This window comes from Boeremia exigua (genome assembly GCF_020726555.1).
Source record: "Boeremia exigua strain MPI-SDFR-AT-0100 chromosome Unknown C7974scaffold_4, whole genome shotgun sequence".
NCBI classification, from domain to species: Eukaryota; Fungi; Ascomycota; class Dothideomycetes; order Pleosporales; family Didymellaceae; genus Boeremia; species Boeremia exigua.
In genome coordinates, this window is record NW_025763521.1 from 77065 (window position 1) to 97351 (window position 20287).

At 57.1% G+C, this 20287-nt stretch overlaps 7 protein-coding genes and 1 non-coding gene across 8 annotated transcripts; 4 read left to right on the forward strand and 4 right to left on the reverse strand.

The window, feature by feature from the left end:
• Nucleotides 1-86: 86 nt before the first annotated feature.
• On the forward strand, nucleotides 87-1349 carry C7974DRAFT_307931 (uncharacterized protein; the record flags this gene model as incomplete). The annotated part of the gene is made up of 3 exons (XM_046138151.1): nucleotides 87-360; nucleotides 404-639; nucleotides 708-1349. 3 exons carry the CDS (start codon nucleotides 87-89, stop codon nucleotides 1347-1349), a joined length of 1152 nt encoding a protein of 383 aa, XP_045998616.1.
• A 741-nt stretch (nucleotides 1350-2090) lies between these two features.
• On the reverse strand, nucleotides 2091-4058 carry C7974DRAFT_374095 (heterokaryon incompatibility protein-domain-containing protein; the record flags this gene model as incomplete). The annotated part of the gene is made up of 2 exons (XM_046140142.1): nucleotides 2091-3707; nucleotides 3756-4058. 2 exons carry the CDS (start codon nucleotides 4056-4058, stop codon nucleotides 2091-2093), a joined length of 1920 nt encoding a protein of 639 aa, XP_045998617.1.
• Nucleotides 4059-4615: 557 nt separating this feature from the next.
• Nucleotides 4616-5993, forward strand: C7974DRAFT_470329 (uncharacterized protein; the record flags this gene model as incomplete). The annotated part of the gene is made up of 3 exons (XM_046146459.1): nucleotides 4616-4826; nucleotides 4874-5453; nucleotides 5504-5993. The coding sequence occupies exons 1-3, from the start codon at nucleotides 4727-4729 to the stop codon at nucleotides 5991-5993; spliced, it is 1170 nt and encodes a 389-aa protein (XP_045998618.1). The 5' UTR covers nucleotides 4616-4726.
• Nucleotides 5994-6582: 589 nt separating this feature from the next.
• C7974DRAFT_140533 (uncharacterized protein) lies at nucleotides 6583-8574 on the forward strand. The gene is made up of 2 exons (XM_046135585.1): nucleotides 6583-8122; nucleotides 8185-8574. The coding sequence occupies exons 1-2, from the start codon at nucleotides 6680-6682 to the stop codon at nucleotides 8386-8388; spliced, it is 1647 nt and encodes a 548-aa protein (XP_045998619.1). The 5' UTR covers nucleotides 6583-6679; the 3' UTR covers nucleotides 8389-8574.
• Nucleotides 8575-10133: 1559 nt separating this feature from the next.
• On the reverse strand, nucleotides 10134-10395 carry C7974DRAFT_410878 (uncharacterized protein; the record flags this gene model as incomplete). Its single annotated transcript, XM_046143507.1, has 2 exons — nucleotides 10134-10193; nucleotides 10246-10395. The coding sequence occupies 2 exons, from the start codon at nucleotides 10393-10395 to the stop codon at nucleotides 10134-10136; spliced, it is 210 nt and encodes a 69-aa protein (XP_045998620.1).
• A 1629-nt stretch (nucleotides 10396-12024) lies between these two features.
• On the reverse strand, nucleotides 12025-14594 carry C7974DRAFT_432327 (Gaa1-like protein; the record flags this gene model as incomplete). Its single annotated transcript, XM_046144848.1, has 3 exons — nucleotides 12025-13723; nucleotides 13766-14015; nucleotides 14195-14594. The coding sequence occupies 3 exons, from the start codon at nucleotides 14592-14594 to the stop codon at nucleotides 12025-12027; spliced, it is 2349 nt and encodes a 782-aa protein (XP_045998621.1).
• Nucleotides 14595-15615: 1021 nt separating this feature from the next.
• Nucleotides 15616-15733, forward strand: C7974DRAFT_t46. Its single transcript has one exon. It is a non-coding gene; the product is annotated as a tRNA-Met (tRNA).
• Nucleotides 15734-16430: 697 nt separating this feature from the next.
• C7974DRAFT_306469 (armadillo-type protein) lies at nucleotides 16431-20285 on the reverse strand (the record flags this gene model as incomplete). Its single annotated transcript, XM_046138085.1, has 4 exons — nucleotides 16431-17065; nucleotides 17115-19110; nucleotides 19174-19368; nucleotides 19413-20285. 4 exons carry the CDS (start codon nucleotides 20283-20285, stop codon nucleotides 16431-16433), a joined length of 3699 nt encoding a protein of 1232 aa, XP_045998622.1.
• Nucleotides 20286-20287: the final 2 nt, after the last annotated feature.

The following is a 20287-nucleotide window of genomic DNA, read 5'->3' on the forward strand; positions in this document are numbered from 1 at the left end:
GCACGCTCCGCCGTCACAGCTCCGCAACGCCATCGCCCACGTCAACCCACCGCCCACGCCAACACCACCCCACTCACACCACCAACATGGCGATGGACACGGACACAATACCGAACCTGCTCGGCGACGCGCGCGACCAGGCGCCCGAGGAGCTGCAGGAGTACTTCATCGCCTTCGAGGACTACTGGGAGCGGAAGCTGTGGCACGAGCTGACGGACAAGCTGGTCGAGTTCTTCGAGCACCCGGACAGCGCCAAGCAGCGGATACCGTTCTTTGAGACGTTCATCAAGAGCTTCGCCAACAAGATCAACCAGCTCAAGCTGGTCACACTGGGGCTGAGCGCCGCAACACAGTTCAAGGGTGCGTAGCCGTCACGGCGTGCGGGCTACACTAACACACGCAGACGACAAGGAGCGCCTCGCCTTCGTGAACGCCCTCGCGGACAGCGTCAACAAGCCCGCCTCGCAGGATGCCTACGTCTACGCCACAGTCGCCGCAGCCAGCATCCAGCTGCGGTTACGCGACGAGGACGGCGCCAAGCAGAAGCTGGACGACTGCGAGCGCATCCTCGACCACTTCGACTCGGTAGAGACGGTTGTGCACGCCAACTTCTACAAGACCAGCGCGCAGTACTACCAGGTGCGTACCATGTCGCTCCATACTCCCCGCTAAATCTCACACTGCGTGTCTCTCACTAACACCCACAGTCCAAGCACGAGTTCGCCGCCTACTACAAAAACGCCCTCCTCTTTCTCGCCTGCGTCGACCTCGCCGACCTCGAGCTGCGCGACCGCCAGTCGCGCGCCTACGACCTCAGCATCGCCGCCCTCGTCTCCGACTCCATCTACAACTTCGGCGAGCTGCTCCTCCACCCCATCCTCGACTCGCTCGTCAGCACCCCGCACGCCTGGCTGCGCGACCTGCTCTTCGCCTTCAACCGCGGTGACCTGAGCGCCTACGACGTGCTGTCGGGCAACATCGCCAAGGTCCCGCTGCTGCAGGAGCACCAGACCTTCCTGTACCAGAAGATCTCGCTCGCCGCCCTCACCGAGACCATCTTCCGCCGCCCGCCCCACGACCGCGCCATGACCTTCGCCGACATCTCCGCCGAGACAAAGGTCCAGCCCAAGGAGATCGAGCACCTGATCATGAAGGCCCTCAGCCTGGGGCTGGTGCGCGGCCAGATCGACCAGGTCGCCGAGATTGCGAGGATCAACTGGGTCCAGCCCAAGGTCCTGGACATGAAGCAGATCGAGAGCATGCGCGCGCGCCTCAAGGAGTGGGACGCGAGCGTGAACCAGCTAGGCAACTGGATCGAGGGGGTCGGCAAGGACGTGTGGGCCGCGTAGGGGAAATAGGGTGCAGCTGATATCACGGCGTGGTGATGCAGCAATTAAGGCCATACAAAAGGCCACGAATGAGAAATGAATACCAAACATGACACAGCTACAAATATCGAGAATTCGGGTGTCCGTGCTGATACGACATGACATCCCACCACGGCCATGCAGATATCTCACTTCATCCTCGCTCTCAACACTGCCCCACCGCACTTCCTCCGCCCGTCACCCGTATACGCAGACTCTCTCTCCACTCTGAACTGATCACTCTCCTCCATCATCGCTCCAGTCACACCACAGCACTGTTATAGCCTATCTACATTATTATCGAAGCAGCCTTTACTAATACCCGCACACCTACAGTGAAGGGTCTGCGTTGTATACTTGACATCGAGGTGGTTTCGACAATCTGGCACGTTCTATAGTGAAGTTGTCACGCGATAGAGGTAGAATAATTGCAATAAGCGTGTGGTTTTCAGCGGTTACTTGCTATCAGAGAACATTCAGCAACGCAAGACCACGAAAACTGTGCCTGCCTTTGACGCGTCTAGATCTGTTCTCTGCAGCACAAGAGCTGACGCGCAGACAGGCTCTAATCAGGTGTATGTACTGTACTGTAGCATATGTCTTCGCACATTCATAGACTTAGGATGCTTCTCTATGAACTTAGTACACTAGCTCATTTACGCCGTGCACATTCTCCAAAGCGCTAGATCTCGTGACTGGGATGGTATCTTGCGACTAGTCGCATCAAATCAGTGTAATATACTCATTTAACCCTCCGTCGAAGAACCTGTCCGGGCAGCGAGCCAGCCCGAGCCGTTCAAAGGTATTATTCTCTTCTGAGGCTTGTCTGAGCACAAGTGCATGGACGAACCCTCGACCGTCACCAGTGATGCTGAAACGCAGCGCCAGGAGTTTTGGGGTTTCCCCATCATCGTCATCAAACTCGAAAGGGTACGTATCGGTATCGAAGTAGGTTGTCGCGCTCCCGTTCGGAAATTGAACGGCTGCTTTACTGGCACCATTTTCCAGTATGTTGATAATTCGCACGACGGCCGTCTTCCCCCAAACACCGATCCCGTCTCTTATAGATATGCCGTAGGTATCTCCACTTTCGTCAGAAGCAGGGATATGAGTGCATACGAGGGACTTGACGTGCTTGCCCCACATGTCTACTGGACCTTCGATTGACAGCCAAGACCACGTCGGTACCCCTGACGTCCGGTCCCGTACGTGGCTCCTGGGTTTACCAGGAGAGACGCCGCATTGAGTCGACCACCAGAGTAGACCACCAGGCAGTGTATATTCCCAGATGCCGGCTAGATACCTTCCAAAGATCCCTGGCATATCAATCTGCTTTGCAATTGAGGATAGAGCCGGAGGTCGGTCGCTCGGACGTGTTATACAGCGTAGACTGAACTGAGTAGAGACTGTCTGCCAGAAACTAAGCCTCTCATTGGAATTACCGTGTCGAATGATGCGTGCATACTCCGTCTTCAGGCTCTTTCCAATGCCGAACTGACCGCTTGTCTCGGGGTTTTGGAGGTCGCCACACTCGCAGTCCACAGATGACCGGCACTCCCATATGAGCTCTTTACATGTGAAGTGGACCATGCGTTTTGCAAGTAAGCGTTCTTGCAACGCCCAAGCGCGCCCGAGCAATGGCAAGTCACCCGCCTCCCATAGCTGTTCGCCTTTCTTCCATATATCATGGTGTCTTTTCTCGAACACTGTAGCTTTGAGCGTTTCTCCCCCAGAAGATACCAAATCAAACATGTGCTGCGGTTCTCGTCTATACAGCCCGCCGTCTCCATTTTTGGCAGATGCAGCGGCGACAACAAGATATGCTCCTCCGTAGATGTCGCCCATCTTCGGTAATTCCAGTCTCTTCTCATCATCGTCGTCCTGGATGATGCAAAACGAGTCAATCCACAAGTACCGGACGCCAAGTGTACGGCTGAGATGTACAGCATCACAGAACGTTTTTGTCAATTTTACCACTGGTATCCCAGCAGACATGTACAACGGCACATCGGCTTGTTTGGTCTGAGGCACTTCCCCTGCCCGGTGTTGTCCAGCAGTAGGCGTGCCCCAACAATGGCTGAGAGCTATGTACCTCTCACTGTCCATGAGAGTATCCTGTAGAAGCAGCCTTACGTCTTCTTTTTCGCCATCGACAATCTTCAACAACCGCTTTGGCTTGAGAAGTGGTTTCTCCAACGTTTCGGACTCTCTGCAGTCTCCATGGTGCAAGTCGCAGTTCGAAATCTGTTCTCGAATGTAGGCGATGCTCTGAGGATCAGTCGCATTTGACGGCACCGTTCTTGCTTTGGCGAATAAAGGCCATATTGGCATCTGATCTCGCTGGGTTGTCGTCAGTACGTATGCGATCAGAGTTTATGTTGGACTTACATCTACGGTTATCTCAACCGGGAGTTTTTCCCATGTCCCACGGCTGTTACGCCACTTCACGCTTGTATTCACTAAGCTTTCAACACCAAATTTCTTTGCAATCTCCATAAAAACGGCATCCGCGTTTCCTTGAACTTGCCGGTCCCATCGGTATCCGAAGGCCTCAACTGACTTGCAGAGAAGCTGACATCGGAGACAGCCCGACGAGGAAGCTTTGCGAAGTATATCTAACGAAATTGAAAGACGGAATACACGTTCAATGATGCAGACATGGCATGGACGCCTTCTGGTGATCAAACTCATCTTGTGTTGATGCTTAAAGTCGAGTGTGCGAGGACAATTCGAAATGAAGCCTGTCGTCTTACATTGCGCCTCAAATCGATACGGTTCAGCGCGCAACGAAGGCATCCCTCTTCTTTTCGGGTTAGTGTCAGCGGCATGCTGTCATCCTTCACGTACGCATTCGTCTCGGCAGCTGCATAATGGCATGGTCTGTTGAGAGTGCAGCCAGCAATATGTGTTACGGCAATAGCAGCCCGCACACGCAGCAGTGTGACAACAAGGTAGACCTGTTAGCGTAAGTCTGCGTCTACTGTGTGCTGTCCCCGAAGTCGCAGACACCGCAGCGGATGATTTGAAGACCATCGACGACACGCAAGGCTCAGCAGTGGTGACACCCGCCAGGATCTCATCGATCGCCTGCGTAATGAGAGCGCTGCGCGCTGGCAAGTTACTGCATGCGCTCGGGTGTTGTCTGCATTAAGCTGCCTACGCTAACATAAACATGGTTAGATGGTCAGCCTACCGGTGAGGCTACGAAAAGCATAGTAGATTACTGCCACCCTTATTCTTCGTCAATTGTGCCTCTCGTATGGTAACGCAGCAAGCAAAGCTAGATAAACAATGGGCTCCAGTTAACAAGCTTGTTGTAGGCCTCAAATCTCTCCATCAACCCACCACGAGCTCTGATTATGGCGGCCCATACAATGGCGTCAAGCTCCGCGCATGATGCGAAAAAGACCCCAAAGCCACTTCGCAAACGAACTGAAAACACAGCCTATCACATGCCTGGTAAGTCAGAGCAGCTCACAAATGTCGTGTTGTCTGACGCGATCTAGGCCCGATGGCTCCAAGATTCATCATCTGTGACCGACATGGACCTCCTCTTGAGTCTACCTTGATTCCTCTCGCACGGGCTTTGATTCTGTTCGACCTTCTACTTGCCAAGCGAGTTCAAAAATTTCACCAAAAAGGTGCTTTGTCTGCAGATGAGATACGCAAAGCCAAAGCTCGTCGTTGGATAGATGATTATAATGATATCAATCAGCAGTGGAAAGACATCGATTCAGGTCAATGTAACTTCAGTGAGCTGTACTTGAAAGGCAATGGCTTCATTCCCATTTGGAAAGAAGGTATGCGCATCATTAGAGAGGTGCTCAAGAGTAACCAAGTTTCCAGCAATCAGTCTCGGAAGCGAGTTGAATACGCGCGTATTCTGGGAGAATACGAGAGTCAAGCAGATAACCTGCAGACTCAGATAGCTGATATTGCTCACCGAGGTCTTTTCGATCCAGACTTTCTCAATCCAATCCAAGAGCGCTGGATGCGGCTGGATGAAACTCTTGAGTTGCATTACCACATGTGTAACCTTTGCGTCGACGAAGACGAACCCCGTGTTTGTCAGCGTTCACTCAAATGGTTAGTTGCTAATTCTGAACTTCGATAGAGGACGCTAATGCGTGTTGCAGGCCAGAAGTTCGAAGCTTAATACAAGTGGATGATGCAGGCACAAAACGTGACCACAGGCTCGGTCAAACCCAACTTGCTAGCAGACCGAGGAAGGCAACTGAGCCTGATACGACAGCCGGATCTAAGATAGCCAACGCTTTCACTCTGTGGCTAGTAGTCTTCAGCTGTGCTGTGGCTCCTGCTGCATTGTTCGCTCTTGGTTACTCCCGTTCACTCCATCTCCAAGGAACAGCCGACGACGCAGACTTCTGGTTCCTTGTACAAGCCACATTGGTGCAAGCCCAAGGGCTAGTCGTTTCTGCGCTTCTTGAACGAAAGCGTGGCCGCCTTCCAAAATGGCGCTGGGCATTTCCGGCTGCGATTGCAGCAGCTTGTTCTATCGCGGCGATTCCCCTTTATTTGACCGTACCAAAAGAGTGGAGCGCCTTTGTCTCTCTGGTTGCTGGAATAACTCAGTCCTTTATGATATTACAATTGTTTCTTTTCTAATGCGTTTATAGCAAAGGAATTAAAACCTAGTAGAGGTCTAACGTGGATCGCTGCATCAGTCCTCCCCTTAGCGCCGACGTCAAGTCTTTGTTGCTCCCAATTTTCAACACCCTGATCTGAGCCTCGTAACTCTCCTCTAATGCTTGGAAGCCCATAATCAGCCATATATGCGTTGTCGCGGGCGAATTCATGCAGGGCCGCCATGTTGGTTGGTACTTCCACGAAGGGAACCCCTAATCCTGGCTAATGCGAGATGACCCCGCACTTCTCAGCTCATGCATCCGTGGGCATCTTACTGTAAGGTATGAAAAGTCTCGAGGTAATGGGAGTAAATGCCCAAATAACACCTACTACTTAGGTAAGGAAGGTGCAATCGACATCGTCACTGCTAGTTCGATTGCAAACGACTCTAAAACTACTGGCTATTCATCCGAAAAGAAATCGGAAATGGCCTTACCCAGCCGATCAACTCTGTTTGTCGTTTGGCATTGATAGGTTACAGCACCTACGTACATCCTGTTGGGTAGCAATGCATGGGTGCAGCTAATCCTCTGGTCGGTGGTGTCGCACAGCAGGCACGCCATGGATCGACGTAGGTTCTGATCATCCCAACCTCTCCTATTTATTTCCATGATGTTTAGTTCTATTACTTCACTCCAAACCTTCATCGACATCAAAGAATAAATATGGATTCGACTTCGGGCGCTCCCTTGCAACGCGCTCAGTACAAGCCTCTTGACGCTTCCCGCAACGAGATTCGAGCAGGAGACGTAACGGCACAGAGCACCACATTCGATTCCATATACGCCTTTCAGGATGTTCCAGGGAGAGGGAAAGGTCTCGTTGTAAAAGAGAAGATCTCCAAAGGCACGCGAATCCTCTCTGAAGAGGCCGTCGTCACACTCAGTGAATCGGCCGGTAGCGAGCGGCTTCGAATATCCATCTGCAAGCAAGTTGAAGCCCTGAGCGAAATGCAGCGGCGAGACTTCCTGTCCATGCACAACATCCACCCATACAGGAATGCTGCTGAGCAGTATCTCGGGATTTTTCGAACAAACTCCCTACCTGCCGAAGCCGTTGGAGATCGAGGGGCAATCTTCCCAGAAGCATGTCGCATTAATCACGCTTGCGATAATAATGCACAGAAGAATTGGAATGAAAAGACCAAACGACACACAGTCCATGCTCTGAGAGACATCAACAAAGGCGAAGAGATCACGATTACCTACTTAGGCCCTCTCAAGAATCGTAAAGCCCGGCAGGAGGTTCTTCGGGAAAGATTCGACTTTGAGTGTTTGTGCCGTCTCTGCTCCTTGCCGCCAGAGCAGAGCCAGGAGAGCGATAGGAGATTGGAGGATATACACCGCTTAGACGGTGTCATCGACCAACTCGGCGCAGATGGGGTTTTAGTATCCCCCCTCCGGACCCTCCGCTACTTTGATCAACAGGTACGTCTCTACATCGAACAAGGACGCGAGGACGTTGGTTTTGCGCAGGCCCTTGCCAATGCCGCGCAGCTCGTTATTGCCAATAGCGACTTGGCAAGGGGACGCATTTTCGCGGAGAGGGCGGCGTCTGTTTGGAAGACGATCCTTGGCGGTGACAGCACGCAAGCTATCAAGCACAGAGCTCTAGCACAGGACCCCTCGAAGTACGAGCTATTTGGAGTCGCAAGGAAGTGGAAGACGAAAGTAGATGAAACCCCGCAAGGACTCGGACCGAGTGACTTCGAGGACTGGCTTTGGAGGCGGGAGAAGACAGAACCCCTGGGACAACTTGCGAATCTGCGGAGGCGCGCAACATTCCCCGGGTTCACTGATCTCCCAGACGAGAACGACGTCGAGCTGGAGTTTTATGAGAGAAGCAATACAGGTACATACCGTCCGCGACGTCATTGGTGCTTTTTGGGTGAGATTGTGGATTTCGCTTCGCTACTTCGTCTACAGATGGAGATCAAGGATGTCGACGGTACGACAATCCCGCTGTACTTCTATACCGACAGCCGGGGCAGTGAACTAGTACCAGGACAGGTTCAAAAGGGGTACACGGTCGCCATTCTCTACGCGGAGCGCCATGCGTTTATGTTCGGTGAGCCCGGTATCCGCCATGAGGATCCCCGGACGATCAAGGTACTTTGAAATGCTTATCTACAGCTTGGTTATGTGCGCTAACCGACCGGGACGTCGTATAGATCTTCCCACTGTCTCTGGATAAGCTGCTGGCGTTGAACGACCAGGTCCAACAGTTCTCAGCGGAGATTGGTGGTATGAGAATCTGTCACGGGTGCGGAAAGAGGGCAGCCTCTCTGCAACGGTGCAGCAAGTGCTCGTCGTTCTGGTATTGCAATAGGGTAAGACTACCATTGAAAATCGTCCTCATTTTATGTTGGGTTTGATGCTAATACGGGTGTGATAAGGCATGCCAAGTAGCTGGCTGGAACGAGAAAGGTCACAAGGCTGATTGCAAGCTTCTTAAAGATCCTGATTTGCGGGGATTGTTTGTTCTCGAATGGGACAAGTTTGACAACCATATTCAATTTCCTCTTCAAGCTGCGAAAAACCCCTAGAACAGTGCGCTTCCAGCTGTTTAGGAGAGATCTTGAAAAGAATTCGGCGCAACTTCATTTACTATTATCTATAACTTTTGGCGCCCCTTGGTTACTTTAGACCAGTGTAGCTATTAGCTCCATATCTACGTTAGTATACCACTGCTTGTCTACAGGCTATCAGGATACAAGACAGTATTTAGCAAGCCTACCAACCGTTTTAACAAAGAGTAAACTTGCTAACCAATGCAGACCTGCTTGCCAACCTCAATAGAGTCCATGGTCGGTCCGCGCCAGACTACGCGACTTGAGCTCGACATTGCAATCAAGCAAGGCAAGGCGTTTCACAATGCTCTCTCTAAGGCGTATGCGTGGCTAAGTGGCAGTAAGTCTAATAAGAAGCAGAAGATCGTAGGAATAGCAACAAGCAGTTAGATTAGCGCAACTGAAACGGGTGTTCCAGCTCCCTCAAAACACTGAAAGGATAGCGTAAGTAGCAAAGGACTCTATAGATTGCTGTCAAAGTGCGATATTATGTAGTATAGTAGAGGCCGCACGATTAATGAAAAGCATGTTGTTGTGCCAGTCCCGCAATAGCAGGGTGTCGTAACTGCTAGACTCTAGTCCACTCCAACGTACCTAACCATGCAGTAATGTACACTTTACAGTCATTCAATCTGCAGCACGGAGATTATACTACAAGCAGACAGTCAAAACTCACTAGTAACACAGCGGTTGTTTTACAGTTTAGAAATAACGTACTCTAAACGCAGACAGCAAGCAAGCACTCACAATGATTTTCTGGCCTCAATACGCACAACCCACATCTCTGAAGTCACCTCACAACACGGTTCACTCTGTTCAACGACTCATTCTGACCAAGACATTGCGTGCACGGTACGAACCACAGGCGAGGCCCTTCCTCCCTTGCGACAAAGTAAATGCTACAATTCTAATGCACAAACGTCAAGGCTGCTATTAGTGCGAGGACCTGCGACGCTACTGATTGAGCGAGAAGGTGCCAAGTGTAAGCACCGCGTGGATAGGATGCTCTCGTGCTCCCTGTTCTGGGACTGAAACACGCGGCAGCAGGAGCTCTGTTGGTCACTGTAATCCAGCCTTCGAGTCATAAGACTCGAACGTGAGGTATTGTGCCGGGATACAGCATCCTGGCAGCGCACACTTGGAATGCATGGCTAGATGCTCGATTCTCGACTTGCAAAGGACAGTGGCGCTGCCAAATCGTCTAGAAGCGCCTTCGTTTTCACTGAGATCTGCAGTTCGCGGGCTGTCGTGGTGGGTGTGGTTGGCATTCCCGGTGGACAATCAGGCTACAGCCTTGCCATTGGGACGTTCGCAGGAGATTGCGGTTACGATCAAAAGACTGTGTGGCTCGAAGAAAGAGTATACGCAGGAGGGCATTGTTGCACGATGGAACTGTCACGGTAGGTGGAGGGACGGTAAGAGTGGTGTATAATCGGCGTTCATTGCAGTGTCCTTGCCGTGCCGTGTCCGCTGCACATATGCTACAACAGCACCGCCCTCGAGCGACCAGCAATGCTCAACCCCCATCCCACCCGTCTCTGTACTCTGCCTCATGCATAGTTGCACGCGCAGTTCGTCCACGCGCTGTTGCAGTCGTGGAACGAATACACCTAAGTCTTGTTAGCCTACGAAGCCCGACAGAGTCGCAGCGGGAGCACGTACAAGGCCGGCGGCTTTGCACGAGGCCTCGCATTGCGCCTTGGTGGGACAGGTCCAGGGGCCCCATGAACTCTGGCGGGTTTCGATGGACGCGGGCGCAGCCAAGCCGAGGGTTGCGAGGGCGAGGACGACGAGGGAAGTGGAGGCCTTCATGTTGATAGACGTACGGCAAGGATGGTTGTTGTTTGTGGTGTACGAGAAGTGTTTAGCTGCGATGGTGGGAGATGCTGTTGAGGAGGTTGCTGTGTTATATACCACCTCTGTGCCAAGACAGGTATATAGACTGTGTCCGATCCTACATAATTTAAATTATAGATTAGGTGTCTAGCTTAAGATAAGTAGCTAATGAAACAAGATAACAATATACCTAGTTGGAGCACAGCCTTGCAAGGGCCGAGGCTAGCAGTCTGTTACCTATATGTCCCGTAGCAGAGACTACAATTTAGGTGAGGACTACATTAAGAGTACTACTACTCTTCTCTACAAACCAACAAGATATAAGGTCACTGTAGCAGGCAATCGAACACAGCTTTGATAGGTGCTAGTAAGAGCAGAATCAGGTACTGTTTGACATGAGATAAGCCGAATCCTTAGGGAATTCGCCCCCAGGATTCGGATTGTATATTTGAGGCGTCTGTACGCGCCCCAGCCTTGGCCCGAAGTACACCCAGAGGGAGGCCGAGGCGGGCTTCGTGGAAACCCCCGTGGCAGCATACCCATCGCCATTCAGTACATACGAATACACAGAAGTTCCAAGCACCAACGCGCCAACTCTCGCGCATTCATAGAGCTTGACTGATCAGAGCCTCGCACTCCAGCTCCTGCAACACCAAAACCCCAACACCCACCCACAGCGCCTGCAGTCTCTTAGCAGCCTGCCTCTTTGGGTGCAGCAGTTTCGGCTGACCTTTGAAGTCGATGGAGTACCTATTTGCCGGCTTTGGTAGTGGCCGTGCGCACTAGCGTGTCGGCCCGAAAACCGCCGTGTATGCACCACCGAAGAGGTAGCAGCTGGTGTGCACTGGATATAGTTGGCCTGTTGAAGACGTAGGTATAAAGAGTCCTTTGGTTCCCGCGGCAGGCGAGCGAGCCTGCCGCACGCTCGCTGCGGTGCGTTTGCGTTGCCCGTTGGCGCAGCGTCGCAGCCGAGCCGCAGCCGAGCCGCAGCGGAGCCGCACTCGCGGTCGCAGTCGCAATCGCAGTCGCAATCGCAGTCGCAATCGCAATCGCGCTCTTACTCGCGCTCGCACTCGCAGCCCCGTCTCCACCACAGCCCCTTCCCACTTCCCTTCCCACTTCCCACTTCCCACTTCCCTTTCCATCGCAGTGCGCGCCGCAGTCCCAGCGCAGCGCCAGTCCCGTAGTCCCGCCGCCTTCCCGCCGTGGCCACGACGTACACAGTAGCCTCGCGGTCCTGTATCAGCCTCGCCGTGGGGCCGTTGGAGATTGCTGGGGCGGTGTGGCGGCGGGTCTCTTGTGCTGTGGTTTGGGCAAGCGTGGGAGGGGTGTGGTTATGGGGTGGTGGGTGGAGAATGCGGTGCGGAAAAGGATGCGGTGCGGTTGAGATTGAGGTCTGTTGGGTGGTGGGTAGGAGGCGTATGGTGTGCTATGCTGTGGTGTGTGAGAATATGCTGAGATATGAGGGATCACACGCGTTGGACACGGAACCTTGGAGGGGGTTATGCAGCGCAAGGCCGCGATTCACACCTCGGTACTCACTCGTCTACTCGCACCCCCGTGCCCCATCTCCCCTCCCTCCCTTAAACCCCCTCCTGTCACAACCTACACCAGCCCGCCCTCCATCGCACCCCCCGCCACAACCGTCGCGCCCACAACCCACGCCGGGAACCACACCAACCACACCGTGACCTGCGTCCACAGCCCACTCACCCCCCAGCCCAGCGCAGCCTGCACCAGCACCTCGTGCAGATCCGCACCGAGCAGCCTCGCGCCCCACTGCACAACCAGCACCGGATTCAGCAAGCCCAGGACACCCAGCTGCAGCACAGTGAGCCACATCTTATCAGTGCGGCGCACGAACGACAGCGGCGCGCACAGCACGCCGACCAGCACCGACTGCGAGAAATTCAGCGTCGCGAGGGCCGCGAGCGCCATGCCGAGGAGTAGCAGCGAGAGCGACTGGATCAGCGTGGCTTCCTGGCGCGACAGCGGGCGCAGCTCGGATAGGAACCAGGCCACGCCGAGAGGCACCAGGGTCGTGCTGTTGGCGGCGGCGATGTGCAGACGGCCCAGGTTTAGGGCGTCCCAGGTGTTGTAGAGGTAGAGGGGGATGAGGGAGAGGAGGTGCGTGGTGAGGACGAGGAGGAGGGGGGAGAGGAGGGCGCGCTCGGTGGTGTGGGTCAGGGCGGTGGGGACGAGGGCTTTGGCGCCGTTGTGCTCGACGAGCTGCATTTCGGGTGTGGTGGCGGCGGAGTCGTTCTTGGTGTCGTTATCGGTATCGTTTTTTATGTCGTCCTTGGTATCTTTGATTCCGTCCTTGGTATCAGTCTTGATGTCGTCCTTGGCATCTTTTGCAGTCTCCGGCGCGGTCGCAGCCGGATTGGGCACCGCGGCGCGCCCGCTGGCGACCCACAGCGCAATCGACGTGATGCTAAAGTTGAAGGCGATCAGCATGGCCGACGGCAGATAGGTGCCAATGCTGATGAAGCGGTTGGCCTGGATCAGCAGGTAGAAGAAGAAGCTCTGGTGCAGATGCTCGAGCAGGTTGTTCAGGCTGCGGAACAGCGACTCGATCGTCTTGCCCAGCGTCATCTCGTCGTGCCAGCCATCGCCAACCGTGCTCAACGTGATGGCGTCGACGTGGTACGGGATGAACGACGAGTGCGGCCCCGTCGCGTGCCCCAGCCCCTGCGACAGCATCCCCCGCAGCATCGTCTGCAGGCGCTCGCGGTACGAGTCGTTGTGGTTGAACATGCGCTGGATCGCGCAGCCGATGCCCATCTGGCTTGACGCAATCTGCACGGCCGTGTTGAACAGGTCCAGGTTCGGCAGCTGGCCGTTCAGGCCGTCGTACATGACGTGCAGCTTGTCGTAGCGGTGCCCCCAGGGCCCGGCGGGGTAGTCGACGGCCACGGCGGCCTGCAGCGCGCCGCTCTTGAGGGGCAGGCTCTCGACGAAGCGCGGGTCGTGGGCGTCGTGGTAGGCGTCGACCCAGGCCTGCGGGCCCGTGGTGCTGTCGCCCGGCACCAGGAAGATGATGTCCTTGCTCCACAGGCTCCAGCGCTTGAAGTAGCGGGCCAGCGTCAGCACCAGCGCGACTCCCGACGTGTTGATGTCGCCCGCCATGTTCGTCCAGGCACCGACCAGCACGAGCGCCTCGGTGGCGTCGGCGCGCGGGCCCTGCAGGATGGCGTAGACGTTCTCGCCGGCGACGGTGCGGTTCGATACATGGTAGGCGTACTTTTGCGTGGCGACCTTGAGGCTGTTCGCGCGGAACACGTCGCCCAGCTTGCGCGAGCGTCTGCCAGTCAGCGAGTGCGCGGTGCGGCGGGGCGCGACCTACTCTTCCACGGGCTCGTCGCGCAGCGCCCACACCTCCTGGCGGTAGGCGCGGAAGACGTTGTGCTCGCTGCCGGCAAAGTACGTGTGCACCTGGCCCGGCAGCAGCGCGTTCTCCGACACGTACGTGTTGCGCGAGTAGTCGTTCAGCGGCAGCACCAGCAGCCACGCAATGCCGACGGCAATGCACAGCGCCGACAGGTACGGCGGGAGTTGGAGGACGCGGGCGTCGCGCCGCAGCGCCAGGATCGAGGCTGGCCGTCAGCAACGCGCGCAGAGCAGGCGGCGCACTCACATATCAGAGCCATCTCACGGCGACTGTTCTCACGGCGACTCGCGGTGACGTGGCGCCGTCTGCTTGCGGAGGTTGAGCAGGATCGGCGCTAGCGACGCGACCCGCGCTTCTTCGCTGCCAGCGCGCGACTCCGCTCACACCTCCCATGGCTTCGTACACGCAGTTCAACCCCGTGCGCCTGCGCGCCTACATCCTGCGCCTGCCGCTGGCCACGCGGCTGCTGCTGCTCGCCATCGTCGGCCTGTGGATCGCCGCCATCCCGCTGCCATGGCTGCGCGAGTTTGCGCGGCTCGAGCCGGCTAAGATGGACCTCACGCAGAGTATGTAGACCGTGGATGGAGACAGTGGATGTGCATGGCAGAGCTGACCCGCCAGTGCACCGCCTCAATCTGTTCCCGCTCATGCACCTCAACTTCTTCCACATGGCCTTCAACCTCGTCGCCATCGCCCCGCTGCTCGAGCGCTTCGAGGCCGAGTTTGGCACCCTGGTCACCCTCGCGCTGTTCACGGGGCCCTTTGGCACGCTGCCCGGCGGCATCTACACGCTACTGGAGAAGTTTGTGTTCCGCGCGAACACCATTGTGATGGGCGCCAGGTACGTCCTTATATCCCCCCAAAAACACCACCGCAGCACCACTAACTCCGACCCCCAGCGTCTGGGTGTTCCTGCTCCTCGCCGCCGAGGTCATGAAGCAGCACAAAACCACCCCCAAGTTCAGCGTCGGGCCCTACGCAATCCCGACCTGGACCACGCCGCTGATCCTGGTCCTCGTCACCTCCATCCTGGTCCCGCACGTCAGCTTCATCGGGCACCTGTGCGGCGCGGGCATCGGCTACCTGTGGGCCACCGGCTGGATCAAGTTCCTGGTCCCGCACGAGAAGATCCTGCGCTGGGTCGAGACCAAGGCGAACTTGCTGGGGCGGCTGCCGCATTATGTTAGTGTGGACCAGAAGACGTATGGGCGCTACGGGGTGCTGCCCACCGCGAGCGTGCCGCTGGCCGGGATGCCGCGGAGTCCGGAGCCGGGGGCGCGGGCGGCCGTGTGAAAAAACCAAGGGAGGGGGAGGGGGGGCATTCTAAGCAGCGGGGCTTCGGTGTTGTACGATGCATGACTGGCGTTTAGGCTGGGGGGTTTGTGTTGTACATGGATATTGTGGTAATGAGGGAGCGGCGCACATGTGGATATGAAGATGTACAGATGCAGAGACAAAAGAAGACACAGATGCAGACATGGAAGAAGACAGATGCAGATACAGAAGATTACACAGATGCACACATAAAAGAAGAATACGGGCGCAGACAGAAAACAAGACACACGCAACCGCCCTCAAATCACATCACGCCTCGCCCATCCCGTCTCGACGCGCAACGCCTCGCCTCGCCTCGCTTCCACACCCGAACCTCAGCCTCAATCGCCCCGCCCCACCGCCCCACCCGTACCAAATTTGTATCTACACAACCCCTCCACCGACTCGGACCCTTCCCCCTCCTCTCTCCGCCGACCATTAATCAACAATATAAACGATGAATGTGGTATTGATTCCATCAACAAACACCAGCTTCCTTGGTGTAGTCGGTTATCACGTCGGTCTCATATCCCCCACCTCAGCGTGGAGTCATGATTGCTCATTGAGCAAGTAATCCGAAGGCCGCCAGTTCGAATCTGGCAGGGAGCATCTTTTTTTGCTGACACCATGCTCATCTGCACCTCTATACCTGTACACTTCTACTCATGTACTACATGTCTACTGCTGCTGCAGCTGCTGGTCCCCGCCGCCGAAGAAGTGCGGAGGCAGTATACAAACCTCGCGGTATTTTTGCACCCCAGCTCGCTGCGTGTATTAGCGGGCGCCGGACGCGGATGCGTGTCGTAAACACGAACAACAATGGTGATGGTAAACACGCTGATTAATCGTCGGTATGGATGCATAGACGTCTTTTCTGCTCGCTTTGAACGGGGACGGGGACGGGGATGGGGACGGGGACGGGGACGGGGACGGGGACGGGGGCTGGTGGTACGCTTAACGCTGGTGGTGCGCTGGTAACGCTGGTGGTGCGCTGGTAACGCTGGTGCTTCGATGGAGAGGTATGGATACAAGTGTAAACATGTATATAGATATAGATGTAAATATAAATATAGATATCGACATCGCTGTCTCCACGCCGTGAGCCACGGACAACCAGGTACCTTGCGTGAGGAGTGAGGAGTAAGGGCGCGTGGGAAAAGCATCAAGACACCCGCCGCGCTGCATCCGCATGCGCACTCAACCGCCACGCCTTCCCGGACCCGCTTCCGGCAGCGAAGCCCGACTCCCTCTCCCTCTCGCTTTCCCCGATCCGCCTACGCCCCGACACGGACACGGATACCACCCCCTACGCCCCCCCAAACATATCCGCGACCCCCCCCAAATCCGGACTCCCTCCCCTATTCCGCCCCTGCCCCCCCTCCCCCTCACCCCCATCAACAGCCATATACCTCTCCAACACCTTACTCCTCACCTTCCCCTGCCTAACAATCCTGCCCTGCTCATGGATCCCCACGCCCTTAATACTACTCAGCAGATCCAGCACGACCGCGCGCTGCAACCTGTCATCTGAGCGATTCGCATTCGCGAGTTTCGCCAGCCGACGATCCACGCGCGCGGCGTCGCCGATACCCGGTAAAGACAGGATGATGGCGCGCGGCGTCTCCGGGTCGAGCGCGATCGTCGCCGCGATGAGGCTCGCGATGTCTTTGTGCGCGTCGACGAGCGCTGGGTCGTGCAGCGAGGTGATTGCGGATTTCAGGAGCGTGTTGCAGATGTATTCGCGGATCGGGGAGGGGGGTTTGAAGCGCGGGAGCAGGGTGCGCAGGACGCGGACGGTGGTTACCACGGAGCGGGTGTCGCGGACGCGCAGGGTGGAGTTGCAGAACATGAGGATGGGCTCGAGGACGGCGGGGGTCGTGAGGAGGTATTCGGAGATGAGCGGGGTCGCGGGGTCGCGGGAGGGGTCGTCGCGGCCGAAGTCTGCGGGTGGGTTAGCAGGTTGCTGGGGGAGTTTGGAAGTGTAACGCACCCTGCCGCGAGTCGAGCAGCACGGCGACAAGCGACACGGACGAGTAGGTGAGCTGGCGCAGGATGCTCTCCGTCTTCATCTCGTCGGTCAGGTTGTCGTTCTCGCCCGACTCGGCGATCTGGCGCGCGACCTCGTCCCACTCGGCGGAGATCTTGCGGTCGAGCTCGCGGAACAGGCCCTGGATCATGGGCGGCAGGAAGTGCGAGCGGAGGTGCGGCGGACACCCCTCGATCAGGTGTGTCGAGACCGTCAGCAGGACCGACAGGTGGTGTGCGGTGAGCGCGTGGGCGTGCCCGAACAGCGCCTGGCTGAGCGGCCCGGGCAGCTCTGAAATACCATAAAAGTGCTCGCGGAACTTGGTCAGCGAGTACAGGATGTAGTACGAGCTCTCCCTGATCTGGCGCACCGTCCCGCGGATCGTCGACGCGAAGCCCTCGTACGTCGACTTGGAGCCGCTGACTCTCGCGAAAAAGGCATCCCTGCTCTCTGTCGAGATGCCGGCCTGCCAGAACCGGTCGGTCAGCACCCTGCGGATGACCTGCTGCAGCTCCGGCGGCAGATGCGACCAGTTGCTGTCGATATCATTAAAGGCCTGCGCGTGGCTGACCAGCTGGAGCAGATTCGGGAGCAGCGTGGGGATCGCCTCCGCCCACAGCGCCGCCGCCATCTCGTACGCCGGCGAGCCGTCCCTCAGCTTCTCCGTCGAGGCCGCAAGCAGCGTCTTGGTCAGCCGCAGCGGCAGCTGCTGCGAGCGCTCCAGCACCGCCGCCTGCAGCGCCTGGCCCTCGGCCCCCAGCGGCTGGTTCGACCAGTCCTGCACGCCGCGGAAGTTGTTCGCGGCGAGAAAGTCCGGCAGCTGGCCCATGCCAAGTATACTGCAGAACGACTGGAAGCCGGAGATCGACGCGGAGAAGCCCTCGTTGCTCCACGCGTCCTTGACCTGGGTCAGCATCTGCCGCATGCGCTGCTCTTGCGTCGCCTTGTCTAGTGTCGTGCATCTATGAATGATAATGAAAAGGAAAGAGGAGTAGGCCATGCGCTGGCGCTCGTCGGTGGTGGGGTCAGCGATCATCTCGTTGACCTTGTTCTCTAGTTGGTCGTATACGTTCATGAAGTCATCGGCGAATTTCATCGCCAGCTTTTGCATCTCCAAGCTGGAGATGCGCTCGAGATCCTTGACCGCGTCCGAGTACTGGGCAAACTCGGGGTTGTCGGCCAGGCGGATGGTGAGCATGTACTCAAGGAAACTCAGGGCAAAGGCAGAGCGGTCTGGTAATGCTTTGGTTGAGAATGTAGACATGAGCGTGATGACCTTCTTCGCGATTTCCGGGTCTTCAAACCGTGCTTGCAGGATCTGCCGCCCCCACTCCTCGAACGAGTTTTCCATGGTCGCGCGCTTCCGCTCGTCCTCTTGCATGTCTTCGCCTTGCGTGTTCAGCCACTTGAGGTACCCCTTGATGGCCGCGTCGATGACCGTGACCTGCGCATCGACCTGCAGCACGGCCGCGGAGTTTTTCGAGAACGTCTGCGGCTGGAACGCCGGCTTGTCGCTGTACAGGTTGGAGAGCATGTTGGTCGCCTGGGCCAGGATGTGCTGCATGGCCTCGACCGGCGTCCGCCGGACCAGCACCTCAATGACGTCTGCACAGAACCTGCGGTAGTTGCCGAGGAAGGCGTGGCGCTCGGGCACGGTGTCGATGTCTTCGTTGAGGAACTGCAGCGTGACATCGGCTGTGTCCTCGGGCAGCGACTCGTAGCGGATCAGACGGGCACAGCATGTCTCCAAAAGACCGGCGACCATTGAAGTAACGACTTCGGAGTCTCGCACGACGCGCGACCGCAGTAGTTTCGTCCAGCAGTGGAGCACGGGTATTGAGACGACGAGGCTGGGGTTCCGCAGGATATCGAAGAGGAAGCCAAAGACCCCGGCAAGGTCGCTGCCCTCGGGGATGCTCTGCGGCTTTTGTTCGATGAAGAGGCCCAGGCTGTTAGCCAGCTGGGGGGGCAGTCAGTACATAGTGATAATCAGAGTATGTCTCGGAAATTATATAGAACGCACCTCGGACAGCTTTTTACACAAGGTGTATTTCTGGTCGTCCAGGTCGTCGATGTTCATGTCTGCCAGCGTCCAGTTGTACACCTCGCGCAGCAGCAACACGCGCTCAGGGGTGAACATGGGGCACACCAGCTGCTGGAACTCGTCGTCGTGGAGGTGGTTGCGGCTGTAGACGGCCTGCAGGACCTCAACAGCGGCCTGTGTGTGTCAGTGTCAGTTACGCCCACGTCGAACATCCATACCAGCTGCAGTTCTACCACCGGCACCGCCAGCGCCTTGCAGACGGCCTCGATGACCTCGGTCGCGGCAATCGCCTTGGGGATGATCCACGGCATCGCGGCGCGCAGCGCGTTCATCGTCTTGATGCCCGAGGCCCGCACGGCCTCCTGGCCCTGGTAGTCCTGCTCCAGCACCCAGCGCAGGTTGTCGCACAGACGGCGCAGCCAGCCGTCGTCGCCGCAGCGCACGTCGAGGCTCTTGTCGCGCGCGGGCAGCTGGTCCTGCAGCACGCGCAGCGGGGTGAAGATCTCGACGCACGCGCGGCCTAGGTCGCTGCCGCGCAGCCCCGCGGTCGCGTCCTCGCGGTTGAACACCTCCTCCGACAGCGTCTCCAGCACGTACAGCACAATCGCCTGGTGGTGCAGCGACGTCGTCCACAGCGCGACCAGCTGCTCGTCCATGTTCAGCCACTCGGCGCCCCAGCTGCGCTTCGCTACCTCGGTCCACAGCTGCGCGACCTTGTTGCGGAAGTACGCCTGGTCGCGCTCGGTGACGTCGCGCGCGAGCTCGAGCACGTAGTCCTTGAGCGCGGCGGCCTGCTCGGCGCTGAAGTCGTCCCAGCCGTACTTGATCGAGTACTCCAGCAAGCCCAGGCCGTAGTAGCGCACGTGGACCAGCTGGGCCTGGTCGGCGGCGAGGGTGTAGCCGTGCGAGGGCGCATTGGGGTCGCGCTTGGCGTGCTCGAGGTACTCGGTGGCCTGGCGGCGGGTGTCGTTGCTCGAGGCGGGCGCGTAGACGGCGTGGATGGCCTCGAGCACCTGCGAAAAGTCCGAGGCGCCGTTGCGCGGGGCGCCGCCGTTGAGCACCGGCGCGGAGACGGCGGCGGCAGCGTTCATCG